Here is a 15,648-nt window from a genome sequence, read left to right as displayed (position 1 = left end):
AATTAGGTTTAAGGTATTGTTTTTGAGGAAGGACACAGGTGTCTGGGCAGCAGCAGAAGCTCAGAAGTTCTAAGTGTGTGCACAGTGTCCAAGCAGGTGTTTTCAATCAGTTGGGATTTTACAAGACTGTTGCAGCTTCTGGTTTGGATGATTTCCTGTCCTCATGGGAAGAGTTCTTCTGTGATGAGGTGGCTGGAAGGTCTGTTCTGATACTCTAGTTTTATACAGCTGGTCCTGTCAGCCTCTTTGAAAAACTTTTTTTTTCCTTTGCTGTAACTGCATGCTAGTTCTTGGATGAACGATTTCTTACTGCCTGCACGGTTCTGATTGGTGAGATTGGGTAAGGCTGGGAAATGGTGTTGTAGAGCAGAATGTTTTGGATTCTTAGGGCTTGGAGGTAGAGAAGTTCTTTAAAGGTTCTTTTCCACTTGCATTTACTTGTTGGCTATTGGTCTCGTGCTGGTATTTAACCTTAGATGGAATTTGCCACCCAATTTGGGCTGTATTCCCCCCCTCAAAAATGGGAATGGGTGTGTTTGATTGATGCAAGAATTATATGTCCAGAGGATCTCTGCTGAGCAGATGGGAGAAAGTGATGTGACAACACAGGTGGATGATACAAGTTGACAAACTAAATCAGTGGGTTGTGATTTTTATTTCAGAGTAAGAAAGATTTGAAGATGCGTGTTTAGGAGCAGCTTTCCTTGATCCTAGAAGGGTAGTGTAAAGTTAATGGCTCTTAAAGCTGATTGCTTTTTCTGCAATGAGACGATGTTACACATCTGCCTTTTCTTTCTAAGAATTTATTGCCTGTATTTATAGGCTAGGCAGCTTTCCATTGGTGGAACCAGGGCTATTATCTGACCGAATGGGATTAATGCACTGCAGAGATAGCAAGCTCCTGGTTCCTGGCTCCTTAAATTTCTCTCTTTGGTTGCTGATTCATATATCAGTTATTTTCTTTAACGGTTAATGTCACTGTGGGTATGTATTACATTTTCTGTTTTCCTTATTTCTAAAACTCTTTGGAAACTGAATATACTTGACACAAGTAGAGAACTGAAATTCCATCCCAGCTTCTTTCTTCCACACTGCCTATGTCACTGCTGGGTATTCAGAAATAAGCAGGAATGCAGGAAATGGAGAGAGATGTTTCAGAACCAGGTGCTTCTGACTATCTGCAAGCTTTTATCATTGACCCAGGGGTCCTACATTGGAGGGCACCAAATTGTTCCTCTGTCCTTTCTGTTTTATTTAAACATGAAGTTATCATCATTTCTAAATTCAGCTTCTGAGAGGGGGGTGGGAGAGAAGAAAAGGAGATGGCAGAGTCTGAAGCAAAGCATGACATCGCACCTCTGGGCACAGGAAAGAAAAGGAATACATGACTGAAGATACTTAAAAGGATGGGGGTGTAATAGTTCATGATAACTTAACCATTTACTGCAATCATAGTAGTTATAAAGATGTATTTACAGCTATGCAGAATTTGTGTGTTCATAGATACATATGTAAACCATGTAGAATGCATCTTTTACTATATAGAAATACAGTTTGTTCTCGCATGTTTTTGGTCTGTGACAGTAACTCCACACTGTCACCTTTGAAAATAGGTAAATGAATCTTGGTTCAAGGAACATTATTTGTGCATGTCTCTGTGTACCTGTGCATATGAGATGAAAATAATTTATTTTTAGATCTTGCATTGAGAATAAAAACATTTTACCATAGTAATTAATGCTAAGTTTGTATTGGAGCCTAATGAGCAACCCCTTACTGGACTTGTCTAGAGTTATTAATTGAAAATCTTTGCATTAATAGCTAACATATCTGGCTGGAGCTCTGTAGCAGGAAGTAGATGTTTCAGTGCTGTTGTGCCATGGGGTACAGCAGGAAGGAGGGGGGCTGTGAGAGTTGGATGGCCTCCCCCACACCCTCCTCAGTTAATGCTGCTGTAAAAGGAGAACTCTGCAATTGGCTGAGTGCCCAAAAAGCACTTTGTTTTCAGTGCCTCTATTTTTCTGTGTTTAAAAAACAACCTTCCCCTAACAGCTTCTGGGAGCAGCTCTTCAAATATTTGTGATACTGTGGCAGCTAAGTCACAATGTAAACCTGCTGCAGCTCTTAAAGCACTGACCAGTAAGTGAGGGCTTTAGTTCAGAAACTGCCTCTAAAATTACTGCATGTCTGATTGCTTTTGCTGTATGTTCAGCCTTTGGTGACAGATTGGCTTACTGGTCCTCCTCGAGTGCATTTTAAAGTTGGTGTGCATGACAGTACTGCTTCACCAGCTAAAAGGAAAAGAAGAGAATGGAGGTCTTGGCCCTGCATCTGGGCATGACATGTTCCCAGGTATGCTAACAGGACCAAGGGCACCCCTAGCTAAGGGCAGGAACCAGCCTTGCACGTAGTAGAGGCAAGCGAGTTTCCATACTGCCTCAGCACTTCATTAGCATGAATGAGTCAGAATGAACTTCAGATGTTTAATTGCAACTGCCTCTGCTCTGCCTTTGCCAACTGCGGACCACATTGACACTGATGTATGCAAACTCTAGTTACTTTTCTTGGTGCTTCTGCTGGAAGATCTCCAAACCTCCACATGCTGGCTGTATCACGCAAAGTGTTAATCAGTCACCCCAGACTCTGAAGTAGCAGCTATCACGGCATCATCCTTAGTTACACGATTGATTCATTGCTATTTTACTGCATTTATCAGGCATGTATGTAACATGAAGAACATGATCCTTCCAGCAAATGTCAGCGCAAAGTAGAGCTGTATGCTTTCAAGAGCTTTATCGCTCTGTCCACATGCTGTTAGTTCATATTCTGTTTTCCATCACTGCTTCCTTGATGTTACCCCGGAGATAGGGGAACCGTTGCCTGGAGCGCTCTGAGTTGTTTCTCATGCTATTGTATGATGAAGGGTGATACAGAAATCAAGTGATGCCATTAAATGGCATATGGTGGCTCAGAGTGCTCTGAAATAAAGTTCTCAATAGATTCATTAGAAGAGTAGTGGCTTTAGTAGGCAGCAAGCAAGACTCTCAGCTTACCTTTCATTTTAAATCTCTGCAAATCCTACTAACAATCCAGAATGAGAGACGTCAGTGTTTTTCTTCCTCAAGTTTCCAGTATTCTTTCATTCATGGAACTATCTTTCCTCCTTTTTGTCCTTCTTGTTCTTGGAACTTCTCTCTTTCTGCCAGCTATCACCTCTCCTGCTCAAACACCACTCTGTCTGTGTTTTTTCACTCAGGCTTGTCTTTCCTCAGCTTCCCTGCCAGCATACCCAGATCTCTCTGTAGAACCCCATCCTCTTTCCATGGAAATAGCATTTCAAGCCTGTAATGTAATATGGAGAGTCAGGCCTCTGCTTAAGGACTATTTGATAGAATCGTTTGTGTTGGAAGGGACCTTGGGAATGCCATCTGGTCCAACTCTGCCCTGCAATGAACAGGGACACCTACAGCTTGATCAGGGTGCTCAGATCCCTGCCCATCCTGACCTTGAGTATCTCCAGGAAAGGGGCATCCACCACCTCTCTGGACAACCTGTGGCAGAGCTGGTTTTTATTTATTTTTTTTCCAGTAAACATTCTTGATCCTGTTTTCTCAGCTTGGGCTTTGTCCAGCTTTCCGTGTCTGCTTTTTGTTTGATGCTGTCACTGATCTGCTACAGCGATAGAGCCTGTGGTTTTGTTCTCTGACTTGCTACTTACCTGGCTCAGCAAGGAGGGTGTAGGTGGGCATGCATTCAAAACACGGGTGATAGCTTACTGCTGTTTTGTAACATCTCATTAGCTGGTTTAGTGTAACAGAGGCTCTTACTGCTAGCACTAGGTGAGAGTGACCTGGCTGGAGGCAGGCAGGTGTTGCAGGAGAGCAGGGCACAGCTGCTACAGGCAGGCACATAGCTGAAGCTTGTTTTATGCCTTTGGCTGCTTATGACCAGCCATGAATAACTGCACCCACATTAGTCATGATGCAGTGGCCTGGAAGAAGTCGATAATATTTTAGATGCCTCAGGCTTGTTGAAGGCTTTAGGCAAAACCCTGAGTAAAATCAAATGGCTGACTAACAACACAGTTACATGAGAAAACTGCTCTTTAAATGCCACCCTCCAGTCTTGGAGATGGCAGGGGCTGCAGCAACATGTCAGCAGCTTGGCAGTTTTCTTCATACAGCTGTGCCTCTGCCACAAGCTCCTCCTTTCCCCAGGCCTCGTGAGGATGGGGCGTGGTGCTCAGTGTCCCTCTGCCTGAGCGAAGCATGCACTTTTCTATTACTTCTGTCAGAGCTGAAGCTAAGGTCCAGCAGCTGCATGTGCTCCCTGTCTGCAGTGACACAGTGGGCAGTACTCACCAAAGTTTACAAAGCCAGGTAACTTCATGGTGAAAACAAAGCTGCTGAGCTAGTTCTGCAGAACCTTAGTTAGTGACGTGTGCGTAGGGACAGGTATTGCATGGTCTGGTGAGGGAAGAGGAACTGAAGTCTCAGGAGCATGGGGCCCAAGGCTAGCAATGCAGCGTTGCTGGACTAGAGCTGGGGGGAAGCCTTCTCTGCAAGGATGATCTTGGTGAAGGTTGTCTTCTGCTCTCAGGTGATCATAGAATCATAGAATCACCAAGGTTGGAAAAGACCTAAAAGATCATCCAGTCCAACCATTCACCTATTCCCAATAGCTCCCACTAAACCATGTCCCTCAACACAACATCCAGCCTTTCCTTGAACACCCCCAGGCTCGGTGACTCCACCACCTCCCTGGGCAGTCCATTCCAGTGCCTGACCACCCTTTCTGAAAAGTAATACTTCCTAATGTCCAGCCTGAATCTCCCCTGCCGTAGCTTGATCTTTATCCAGCTGCACAAACACTAGAATGCTACATTAAAATGAGGGTGAGATAGGAACAAGCAATAAAAGACATGCTTATGGAGGGGGTCTCCAATGCACAAAAGGATTAAGTGTGTCTTATAAAGTCATTAGTTTTTTTTTCCCCTTGAAAGAAGTAACATGTGTACGTGACCCACAGGAGTTTCTGAAGGCCACTGGGCACATCAACACTCTGAGGTCACTCCCTTACAGCTAGGAGCTATGGCTAATGAGAGGGGCAGAGCGCAACACTAACCAGTATGGACCTCAGTAGCAGTGTAAGACCTGGGAAAATGCAGATCATCTGTAATGAAACTGATCTTATCAGTCTATCAGCTACAAATGCAAGCATGGAAGAAAAAATCCTGGTTCAGCTCTTGAAACTGATGAACTAGAATAGTGCTATTTTATTTCATGCAGTTGCACTGAGTAATGAAGCCTAGGCTATGTGCATAGGAGCTTAATGAAAAATATCTTCTAGCTTTGGAAAACTGGAAATTTAATTCATCAACTGTATTTCTGGCTTCAGGGTTAGCTGCCCTTTCCATGTGACTATGGTTATACCACAACCAAATGCCTGTTCTGTAGTTCTAACAGCATGACTGAGCAAATGGTATTTGCAGAAATGAAGCTATCTAGCAGTAGCAAAACTTGTGAATCTAAGCCCAAGGTGCTAAGAAAAATGTGTTTTAGGAAAACCAAGCACCTAAACAAAACTTACAGGGTAAACATGTATTTCACAAGCATGCTCTGACAATATAGTATTTATACCTCTAACAGGTATTTAAGCTACCAGAGCTTTAGTTGTCTGCTGCAGATATATATCAGTCACACTCATGAAAGTTAAGAAAATTAACGAAATTTTATTGGCAAAAATCAAGTTGAACGTGACCTAAGTAATTAAATGGAAGTCAGCCTCAGTTTAGTTTATCAAAATACTTCAGTTTTCCAGCTGGATCTGGAATTATCTGCACAAGAAAGAAAATGAAAGTGTTAGTCTAAAAACAAAGCTATGCAAATGCAAAAACTTGTGAATCCAGAACAGTACAGTACTTCAAAATATCATAGAATGGTTGATTGAAAGAGACCTTAAAGATTACTCAGATCAGAGACCTGTGGTTTGGATAAGGACATTTTCCACCAGACCAGGTTGTCCAAAACCCCACACACCCTGGTCATGAGTGCCTCCAAGGGATGGGACATTTCTGGGCACCCTCTTCCAGTGCCTCACCACCCTCTGAGTAAATTTCTTCCTAATGTCTAATCTAAATCTCTCCTCTTTGAGTTTAAAACCATTCCCCCTTGTCCTGTCACTACATCCTGTTATAAGAAGCCTCTCCAGCTTTCCTCTAAGCCTTCTTTTGTACTGGAAGGCCACAATGAGGTTTCCCTGGAGCTTTCTCTTCTCCAGGCTGAACAAGCCTAGCTCCCTCAACCCATCTCTCTAGGAGATGTGCTCCAGCCTTCTGATCATCCTTGTGACCTCCTCTGGACTTGCTGTTGATACAGCCCAGGATATGTTGCCTTTCTGGGCTACAAATGCACAGTGCCAGTTCATGTTTTTCATCAACCAATAAGCCCCAAATCCTTCTCCTCAGGGCTGCTCTTAATCCATTCTCTGTCCAGACTGTATCTGTGCTTGGGATGGCCCACATGCAGAACCTTGCACTTGGCCTTGCTGCACTGCGTGAGGTTCACACGTGCCCAGCTCTCAAACCTATCAAGGTCCCTCTGGTTGGCAGCCCTCCCCTCCAGTGTCATGACCGCACCATGCAGGTTGGTGTCATCAGCAAGCAGAGGGTGCACTCAGTCCCATATCCATGGAGCCACTGACTGCAACTCTACAAGTGTGACCATCCGGGCAGTTCCTTATCCATCAAACCCATTTATCTCAATTTCAGAGACAAGGATGTTGTGTGAGACAGTATCAAATGCTCTGCATGAGCTCAGGTAGATGACATCAGCTTCTCTTCCCTTATCCACCAATACTGTAATCCCACCACAGGAAGCCAAATTTTTCAGGCATTGTTTGCTCTTAGTGAAGCCATGCTGATTGTCACTAATCACCTCCTTGTTTTCCATGCATCTTATCACAGCTTCCAGGAAGATCTGCTTGATGATCTTGCTGGCCATAGAGGGGAGAGACTGACTGCTCTGTACTTCCCTGTCTTCCTTTTCCCTTCTTAAAGATGGGAGATATGTTTCCTCTTTTTCAGACAGCAGGTACTTTCACTGGACTGCCACAACATCTCAAATATGATGCGTAGTGGCTTAGCAACTTTATCATCCAGTTCCTTCAGGACCTGCAGATGCATCTCATCAGGATGCAAAGCCAACCCACAATAACCGCTGGAGAGTAATTTATCATTTGACCTGATAATAGATTACTGTTCATCACTAAACATACTTAATGGGAGTAGCAAAACTAGTTAATTAATTGGGGAAGAGAGAGTGCTGCCTACCAATGGAAGCATTTTGGCAGTTGAAAGCAGATACCTTTATGCTCCTTGCCCCAGAAGCAAGATATTTTAATAAATTAGTTTCTATAATCAAGTGCCTTAGAATTTACTTACAGTTCTTCCCTTGGCCACCACACTCTCATGGTTTCCTCTGGTTTGATCTAATTAAATCAAACACATTTACAAGGCATGGCTACATCTTCGAGAAAGTATCTGAGCTACCCTGCTATTTAAATTATCTGCATATTTTGCAGAGAGGAGAAAGACAACTGCTTATGTGGCAGCTTTAAAATAGTACTATTGGACCTATTCTCAGCATTTTGATAGGCTTTAGAAAATATGTTAATGTTGTATTATTTAGGTAACCTGTGGCTAGGGCAGGCAGAGCTCTGCAGTGCCAGGATGTGTCTTTCCATTAGACCAGCCAGCCCTCCTTCACCTTACAATTTTAAAATCCAGCTGCACCCACTGAGACTGTCCTCTGCTAGCTGCAAAGAGGTGACTCATAGACTGCAGTCATCAATGAAGATTTTCACATGCAGTAAAGAAACATTCCTCTGTTTTTATTATCAGTTAAAAATGCTCACTACTCTCCACATTTACAGGCTACTGGGACCCGCCTTCAGTTGAGACAGCTCTTAAGCAACAGTGCTCGGTCATCACCAAATGGTTGAAAAGAAAACCACATTCTCAAATTAACCACAGTGATCTCATGTGACCTAAGCAGCTCAGTCCTCTAGTAAAAGCTTCATTATCCTGCTGAAGCTTGATCCAAGCCCAGAGAACACAAACAAGTTCAATGGGTGTTTATCTGAACCCCAGCTCTTCTGCTTATGTTAACATGTGGGTGAGTATAACAAATGCACAAGAGCTTTTGTGTAGCAAAGCAGTGCTCTCTGCTGGAGATGTGATAGTGGCACACTGGCTCTACCAGATTCTAAAGCAGATTGTGAACTCACATTCTTTTTCATGGCAGTGCCTAGGATCCACAGAACCAAGAATTTACATGGCCATATAACTGAGAAGACAGGACAGAATCAACTTAACCTTTCAACTTCCACTCAAGCTTTAACTACAATAATGTGAACTGATTCCTATCATCTTCTTCAGAGTTGCAAAGATTCTGGATTTGACTTTAGAGGAAATTATCTTGGTGTTTCCTAATAGGATATGCATTTAAATGTGAACAGTGACTTACTGTTTCACTGCCAGGTTTCCAACCAGCAGGGCAAACTGGAGGAAAAAGAAAAGAAAGACAAAGTTGGTACAAGTATTTTCACACATGCTTCCTTTTCTGAATTTCCTTCATGTTCTCTTCCCGAACTTGAAGTAGAACACCACTGAAGTGTCAGAAACAAGGATCTACAAATAACTGATATGCAGTCTTTTTTATACATGGGATGGTGTCAGTAACACAGTTCATAATTGGTACCACATAGCACTTCTGTTAACTGAAAACTGTCCCTCTCTGGATGGATGCCTGCAGCTTGGTTTAATTCTCGTGCTGTTTTAGGCAAAGCACAGCATCTGAAAATGAACACCCGTTCTGTTTAAACACAGAAGTTTCATGATAAAGTTCAGGTGACTACACACCTATCTACCTTTCTTTAAAATAGAGCAATGGGATGACAGCACATAGTTAACATGCAACGCGACTAAAAGCTCTGTGGCCATCTGAACAGTTTATGTTCCAAATTGAAACTCTCATCTGTTGTCATGCTTCAGCCACTGTCATTATGCCTTACTACACCGCTTTAAGTGCTCTGTCAGATTAAATACATCCAATGCAATTCAGGAATTGCAAAGAACTTTTCCTCCTATTCTGTACATCTGATTCAGTAGAAGCACTAGGGAGACTTTGTAACTAAGAAAGGGAGACAACTTCCTCACTTGGATACAAATATCCTAAGCACCAGCATTTAGCTTTATGAATTCTGTATACCAAAACATAATGATGATTTGTACCTTTGGATAAAGGTACATTTAAATACTAAAAAAAAAAAAACCAAAAAAAAAAAACCAACCAAACCCACACCTGAGTTGAAATGGAGGTTAAAGTGCTGAACACATACATTAGTAGTTAAACATATTTAAACAGACACATTAACTTGAATATTTAAAAAACAACAACATGACAAGTTTATCGTATGCATGAACTGCAGTGAGGAAATATAGCCATACTTGAGACAAAGTTATAACAAGCCAGTGAAACATTATTTGTCAGTGGAAAATTATCACATAGTGCTTATAAAGAATATGGCAATGGCAGCATAACTTTCACAGCATAATTGTGTTTCTTGACAGTTATTTGTCACACATCATCCACAAATGACAGAGGACAAGGACTACCCGCATCTTGATTCTTTCAGGATATCAAAGCATACTGAAATATTTGCCCTGATTCTTCAAGACATTGTATTTTACACTGCTTTGTCCTTTTGACAGGTACATAATGCCTCTATTCAGACCAGGGAATGCCTTAGAATCAGAATCGTTTTGAGTTGGAAGCTCACATAGTCCAACTCCCCTGCCATGAACAGGGACACCTACAGCTACATGAGGTGCTCAGAGCCGTGTCCAGCCAGAGATTATTGTATCAGAACCATCAAACCACTTCATTCACTTGATAAGGCTAATCTCTAATGCTACTGAGTACTTAAAAAAAAAAAAAAAAAAAAAAAATCTATAAATACAACTTCTGGTCTAAGTAAAACAATTTCAACATGAAAATATTTAAAAGAGCACCTTCTCCATGTTTGTCTGTGTACTGGAATGCTTGTACCAAACGCAGAGTTTCATCCACTGATCTCCCCACAGGAAGGTCGTTCATGGTGATCTGTCGAAGGATTCTCTTATCGTCAATTATGAAAAGGCCTCTGTAACAAACAAGTTCTTTATTTTGTTTTTTAATGAAACAAAACTAATTGCCTCATTGTGTTCACATCCTATCTTACGTCTGCTGGATGGGGAGAAATTTTGTCTCTGCAAGCACTACATGATACCTATTTCCTTAGGATACTACTAACCCACTGGTCTACCTGGGTTACGGGATGAGATGAGGGCAAGTTAAAAACCAAGGAAAATACACTTCTATGCAAAACATACAAGGAAGCGATGGCAAGCCCAACCAGGAGATGATGCAGATGCTATGGTGTCAGGTGGATCCCAGAGGTTTACAAAAGACCTGCCTCTTGGGGCTGTTAGTTACCAGTATTCTTGACTCCAGCTGAACTTGGAAGTCCCCAAGTAATAACAATTCAGGGGAATTCTCACCATGTGCTTGCCTTGCCCTTGCATCTGCTGGCTGTAATGCAGGGTTATCAACCATGCTCTCTGTTCTGACTCATTACAGCTTGTTTTTGTACGTTCTTATTTCAGCCCTGGGTATGAATTGTCAGGCAAAAAATGCTCTTGCTCTGCAACAGTGCAACATTTTGGTTTTGAGTAGTTTGTCAAAGGAGTATGCCAACATCTATGGGGGATTACTATGACCTCACTCAGACTGCTTAGTACTCATATGCTTTCAAGCAGTAAAGGAAGACTTCATACAAAAGTTCCTTAGCATATGTTACTTTTTTAAAGGATAAATAAGCAGCATGATGTGTTGTTAGAATATTTAAACTGTTTACATGAGGAGGTAAGACCTTTTGTATGCACATACTGCGGGATTGCTAACAAGCCATAAAGAAGAGCTCAGAGTGCTAGTAGTGTTAGATGAGACATGTTATTTTGTACAAAAAAATATGAGCCACTTCAATATTAATCTATAGAGCTCAATGGATAGCATAAAAGAGAAATGTCAGTGTATCTTTAGATATGAATTAGCAAGCAGTAGTTCATCAAGACAAAATGAACAGTAACCAAGTGGAATACCTAAGTGTGTGTCCTTGATCTTCCAGATATACGCCATAGTCCTTGGAAATCTGGTGTGTTAAATCTGAAAGAAGTGGAATCTTCATTGGTCCGAGTCCTCCTTGTTTTCGAGGAGTATTAATCCTTTGAAAGTAATTAGATACAAATGCATTACTCATAATGGTTTCTGTTCTTCTGTTCTGTTCTTTTCTAGAAGCCAAAAGCCATTATAGTACTGACAGAAGAATTCAGTGCAAGTGACATTTTTTTGTTTTGCACACCAGGAAAGTGAATGCTATCTCTGGTTCCAGTGACGTGTACAGTAGCTCTTCTGCAGTGTTTGGCCACATCGATTAACAGTGACCTCTTTCTTATCAGTCATATTTGCTTTATACTAACATACCTACAACTGGGAGAGCGTACCTCATTTTTATTGATTTTAGCATCTGTATCTCATTTTTAGCATTTGAAGAATTTTGGACTGGGACAGGGCACATTTCAAACAATGCACATCAACAAGCTTCAAAGATTAAGATATCTTCACACAAGAGAGTTAACACGTTTTATCACTGAAAAGCAATTCTAACATTTGTATCAATAACATCATGCTGTTACACATTATGATATACCTACACAATCTATAAATCTGGGGACATGGTTCCTCAGCTCAGATGGACCCACAAATAACTATCAGCAAAAAACAAGGATAAGATACATACCATGCTAAGTGAGTGAACTTGGAGTCCACGGAACATGCTACTACTTCGGTATTTATGGCTCTGAATTCCTCAATTCTGTCACTGAAGGCGATTATTTCGGTTGGACATACAAATGTGCTAGGTAATTTTAAACAAAATAAAGCCATGTTTTCATGATATGTTCAGTAAGTTCTCTGTTTAACATACCAATAAGCAGCCTCGTCAAAGCACTTACATTTTTACATAAAATAATGGAAAGTAGTGGCTACGTCAGAAATTATTTCAGCTTCCACATATTTTTTTCCTACTTCTTCAAGTATTTAGCAAAATGCTGCCTGCAAGTTTCATAGTCTGATCCTAGCTTGGTTCCAAATGCTTTATTACTGCAAGTTATAAACCTACGGTTAGTTTGCAGTCTAGATACAAATGTTTTTACAGACCTTCTGAATATTAACTGGTTGCATTTAAGCACAATATGCCAAGTTTTTCACAAGATCATACTGGTAACTTCTTGTTCAATGGAAAACACTATCCCTCAGTGTCCTACATATACTCTGGAAAATACAAATGAGATGCTGCCCTCTGTTTGCAGCAGTGATGTACAGCATAATATGGAATGCTGAGGTTGCCCTACTGGGTACAAGAGGCTGACGATTAATCTTTTAAATTAAAACACAAATCAGCAGACACACCTAGTACAACAAGCATCATGCTTTAGTTTTATCAGTGCACAATAATATAACATGATGGCAAAGAGAGTATTTTCTCCTACTGCTCTCTTTTTCTACCTCAAACCCTTCCCAAATAAAACAAAACAGAAATAAAACAGAAAAATGAAGGAATTAGATGTTTTGTGTAGGTGATCTCAATGTTGCTTTGTCTACTCATGTCATACTTACAAGTCAAGAGGATAGAAGAAGAAGACAAGATATTTTCCTTCATAATCTGTTAATTTCAGCTCTTTAAACTCTCCATTAATGACTGCTGTTCCTTCCCAGTAAGGCGCTGGCTTCGAGACTGAAATATGAAGGACATTCAAATTAAAGTCAGAGTATAAAGCACAAGTTCAAAGCAAGCTGCTCGTTAGTTCGTGTACAAGGACAACTGCTGTCCTTTTGCTTGAAAAACAACCTGCTGCACAGAGTCACAAAATCAACTTTTCTTACTACTTTGCAGAGGTCAAAGCAGCAGAGGTAACAGAACAGTGAAGGAATCTGCATTTTAGTATGCACGGAAAGCAGCTAATGACAGAATCACAGAACTGCAGGGCTTTGCAAGGGACATCAAAAGGTCATCGAGTCCAACCTCCCCTAATGCAATCAATTTGTGCTTATGCATCAGCTTCTCAAATCACTGGTAATCAAGGCTGCACAAGCATTATCTCTTCATAGTTAACAAACTACAAGCCTACTATCAGTTCATAAGAGAACATCTGTTAGACTGAAGGAGAAACTGTTTTAGATTTCAGGAAATCACACTATCTATTTTGAATAATTTTAGGAAAAAGAAGCTTAAGATGGTTCAAATTCATCCTTCAAGCATGAAAAAACCATTTGCAATTCAAATTCATGTGAAAATACATACTACAGCATGGTCAGAAGCAAATGCCTAAAAATGGGGTATGTATTAGCCAAATTACAGCTCCTATGCAAACTGTAACTTGAAGACAGTTACGCTTTTTTGAACACATGAAATGTATTTACTATTCCTATTGAAAAGGATGAGCCTTGAATTTAAACATATTAAAAATTATTCTGACGGATACCATTTTTGTAACAATGTGAATTCTGAGACAAAGGGTAGAGTATGTCAGATATAAAAGGTAGAACCAGCTGATGTCAATACACCTGTGATGTCCAGGATGTTGACACACTGCCCCAGGAGATTGTTATGCTGTTGAGAAAAATAAATAGAATCTTAATTACTATCCAGATGATGACTGTGCTATTAAGCTTGTTTTCATAGAATGACCCACAGCTACAGAATTCAGCTGGTGAGATGTAACAGGGATTGCCCCAGACATAGGGCCTGTAAGTGGGAATGGCCTCTGTCAGTTTCACCTTGTGTAAGCTACAGGGATGCAGTAATGCAAGCAGAGAGAATCAGCAGCCACAACTGATGATTTCAGTCTACTTTTAAGAAATGCTCTTCCTCTTACGTCTTGTGTAGAATTATTTCTGATCAGATCTAAGCTCAGAACTTCTAATGCTTTTTTAATGTAGGTATGGGACTGTTCTCAAGAGAAAGCTGAGATTAATGCCCGAGTTACTCAGAGCTGTCCCAAAGCCTTCCAAATGCCACTCTTCACAAAAACAGCAATCCTAATCACCTCTCTTTGTAGGAAAGCACTGCCTCCAGCCAGCTTTCCGATTAGGAGGGGAGATGGAATACAAAATAAATAGGCTGTATTTTGGCCTGCTTTTAAACTCAGGCGTTTTTGTTTTTCCTTTCGAAATACTTGTCTTGAGACTCTGCAGAGTTGCATTACAGAGGGAGAAAAGCACAAACAATCCTCGTGCATCTGGACTGGTTGTCCATTCTCATTGCATCTGCCGAGGAACGTTTAAAATGGAAGCCGCAGAGGAACGACTGCACAGCGTGAGCTCTACCAGCAAAGATCGTTTCCAATGCATCTCTGCGCTCTCTGCTCCACCAAAGGAGGCTCTCCCAGCCCACGTGCCGCTCCGAGAGCTCGCGGCCGCGGAATGACGGGCAGAAGCACGGAGGCAGGCGGCCAACCAAACCCCGCACCGACTGCGGGCACTCCAATCACCGCCCGCTTCGCTGCGGCAGGGCTGACGTGGAACGACACGGGCAAAGCGAGAGAGCGAGGCGGCTTTTCGGTATTTCTAACGCAAACGAGAGCACAAAAGATTCCCCCTCCAGTCCCGTCCCGTCCCGTCCCGTCCCGCCTCGCGCCGAGCGCTCGTCCTGACGTGGCCGCGCCGCCGCCGCCGCCCCCGCCCCAACCCCAACCCCCATCCCCATCCGCCCCCAGCTCCGCACCCCGCACCCGGAGCATCTCCTCTCCGCCCGTCCGCCCCGCACCTACTCTTGGCCTGGCTGAGATGCAGCGAGTGGTCGGTGACGGGCACTCTGGCCGCCTCCCCGGGGTAGACCTGTCCCCCCGCGTAGTAGTGGCACTGCTCGTCCCCGCGCTGTCGCGGCGGCCGCGGCTCCTCCGTCTCCGCCCCCATCGCCCCGTGCAGCAGCAAGGCCAGAAGCAACGCGCGGCTCCCGACCCTCGCCCGCGGCCCCCGCCGAGCCGCCTCCATGGCCCGCCGAGCGAGTGCACGTCCCCGCCGCGCGGCGCGGAGGGGCGGTGGCTGGGAGGAGCTTGGCCGCCCTGCGGCGCGGGCAGGGCTCCGGCATGGCCTCACGGCGCCGCGCCGCCAGGGGGAGCGGCTCCGGCCCGAAGTGGCGGCTGCTTGAGTCCCGGGGAGAGCGGGACGTCGTGTGCTTCCCTGGACGGAAAGAGGAGTGGTATTTGTGGAAGGAGAACGTGCGTGCGGTGCGTGTTTGCGGAAGGGAGCTGTACCGCTGTGTCACGTTTCCCATCTGATAGTTCTCATCTGTGGCAATGTGGGCATTTCATCGTGTGCGGTTTTACCAGTCTGTATTGGCTTGGAGCTTTTGTGTTCTGCACTAATAGATGTAGTCAGTTTAGAACAACGTGCTGGTTTTTGGTTCAAATTCTTGAGTAGGTGCCACGTGTGCAGCAGTTCATGGCAGATTCATGGATGAGCGCTGTGACCAACTGTAGGGAGCCTG

The 15,648-nt window shown here is 43.0% G+C and overlaps 1 protein-coding gene across 1 annotated transcript; it reads right to left on the bottom strand.

The window, feature by feature from the left end:
* Positions 1 to 8,462: 8,462 nt before the first annotated feature.
* PRDX4 (peroxiredoxin 4) lies at positions 8,463 to 15,152 on the bottom strand (the record flags this gene model as incomplete). Its single annotated transcript, XM_079545575.1, has 6 exons — positions 8,463 to 8,560; positions 10,073 to 10,203; positions 11,201 to 11,323; positions 11,899 to 12,015; positions 12,777 to 12,894; positions 14,930 to 15,152. 6 exons carry the CDS (start codon positions 15,150 to 15,152, stop codon positions 8,463 to 8,465), a joined length of 810 nt encoding a protein of 269 aa, XP_079401701.1.
* Between the last annotated feature and the right edge of the window lie 496 nt (positions 15,153 to 15,648).

The sequence above is a fragment of the Tetrao urogallus genome, assembly GCF_951394365.1.
Source record: "Tetrao urogallus genome assembly, chromosome: 1".
Taxonomy (NCBI): domain Eukaryota; kingdom Metazoa; phylum Chordata; class Aves; order Galliformes; family Phasianidae; genus Tetrao; species Tetrao urogallus.
This window is presented reverse-complemented; position numbering and strand designations above follow the sequence as displayed.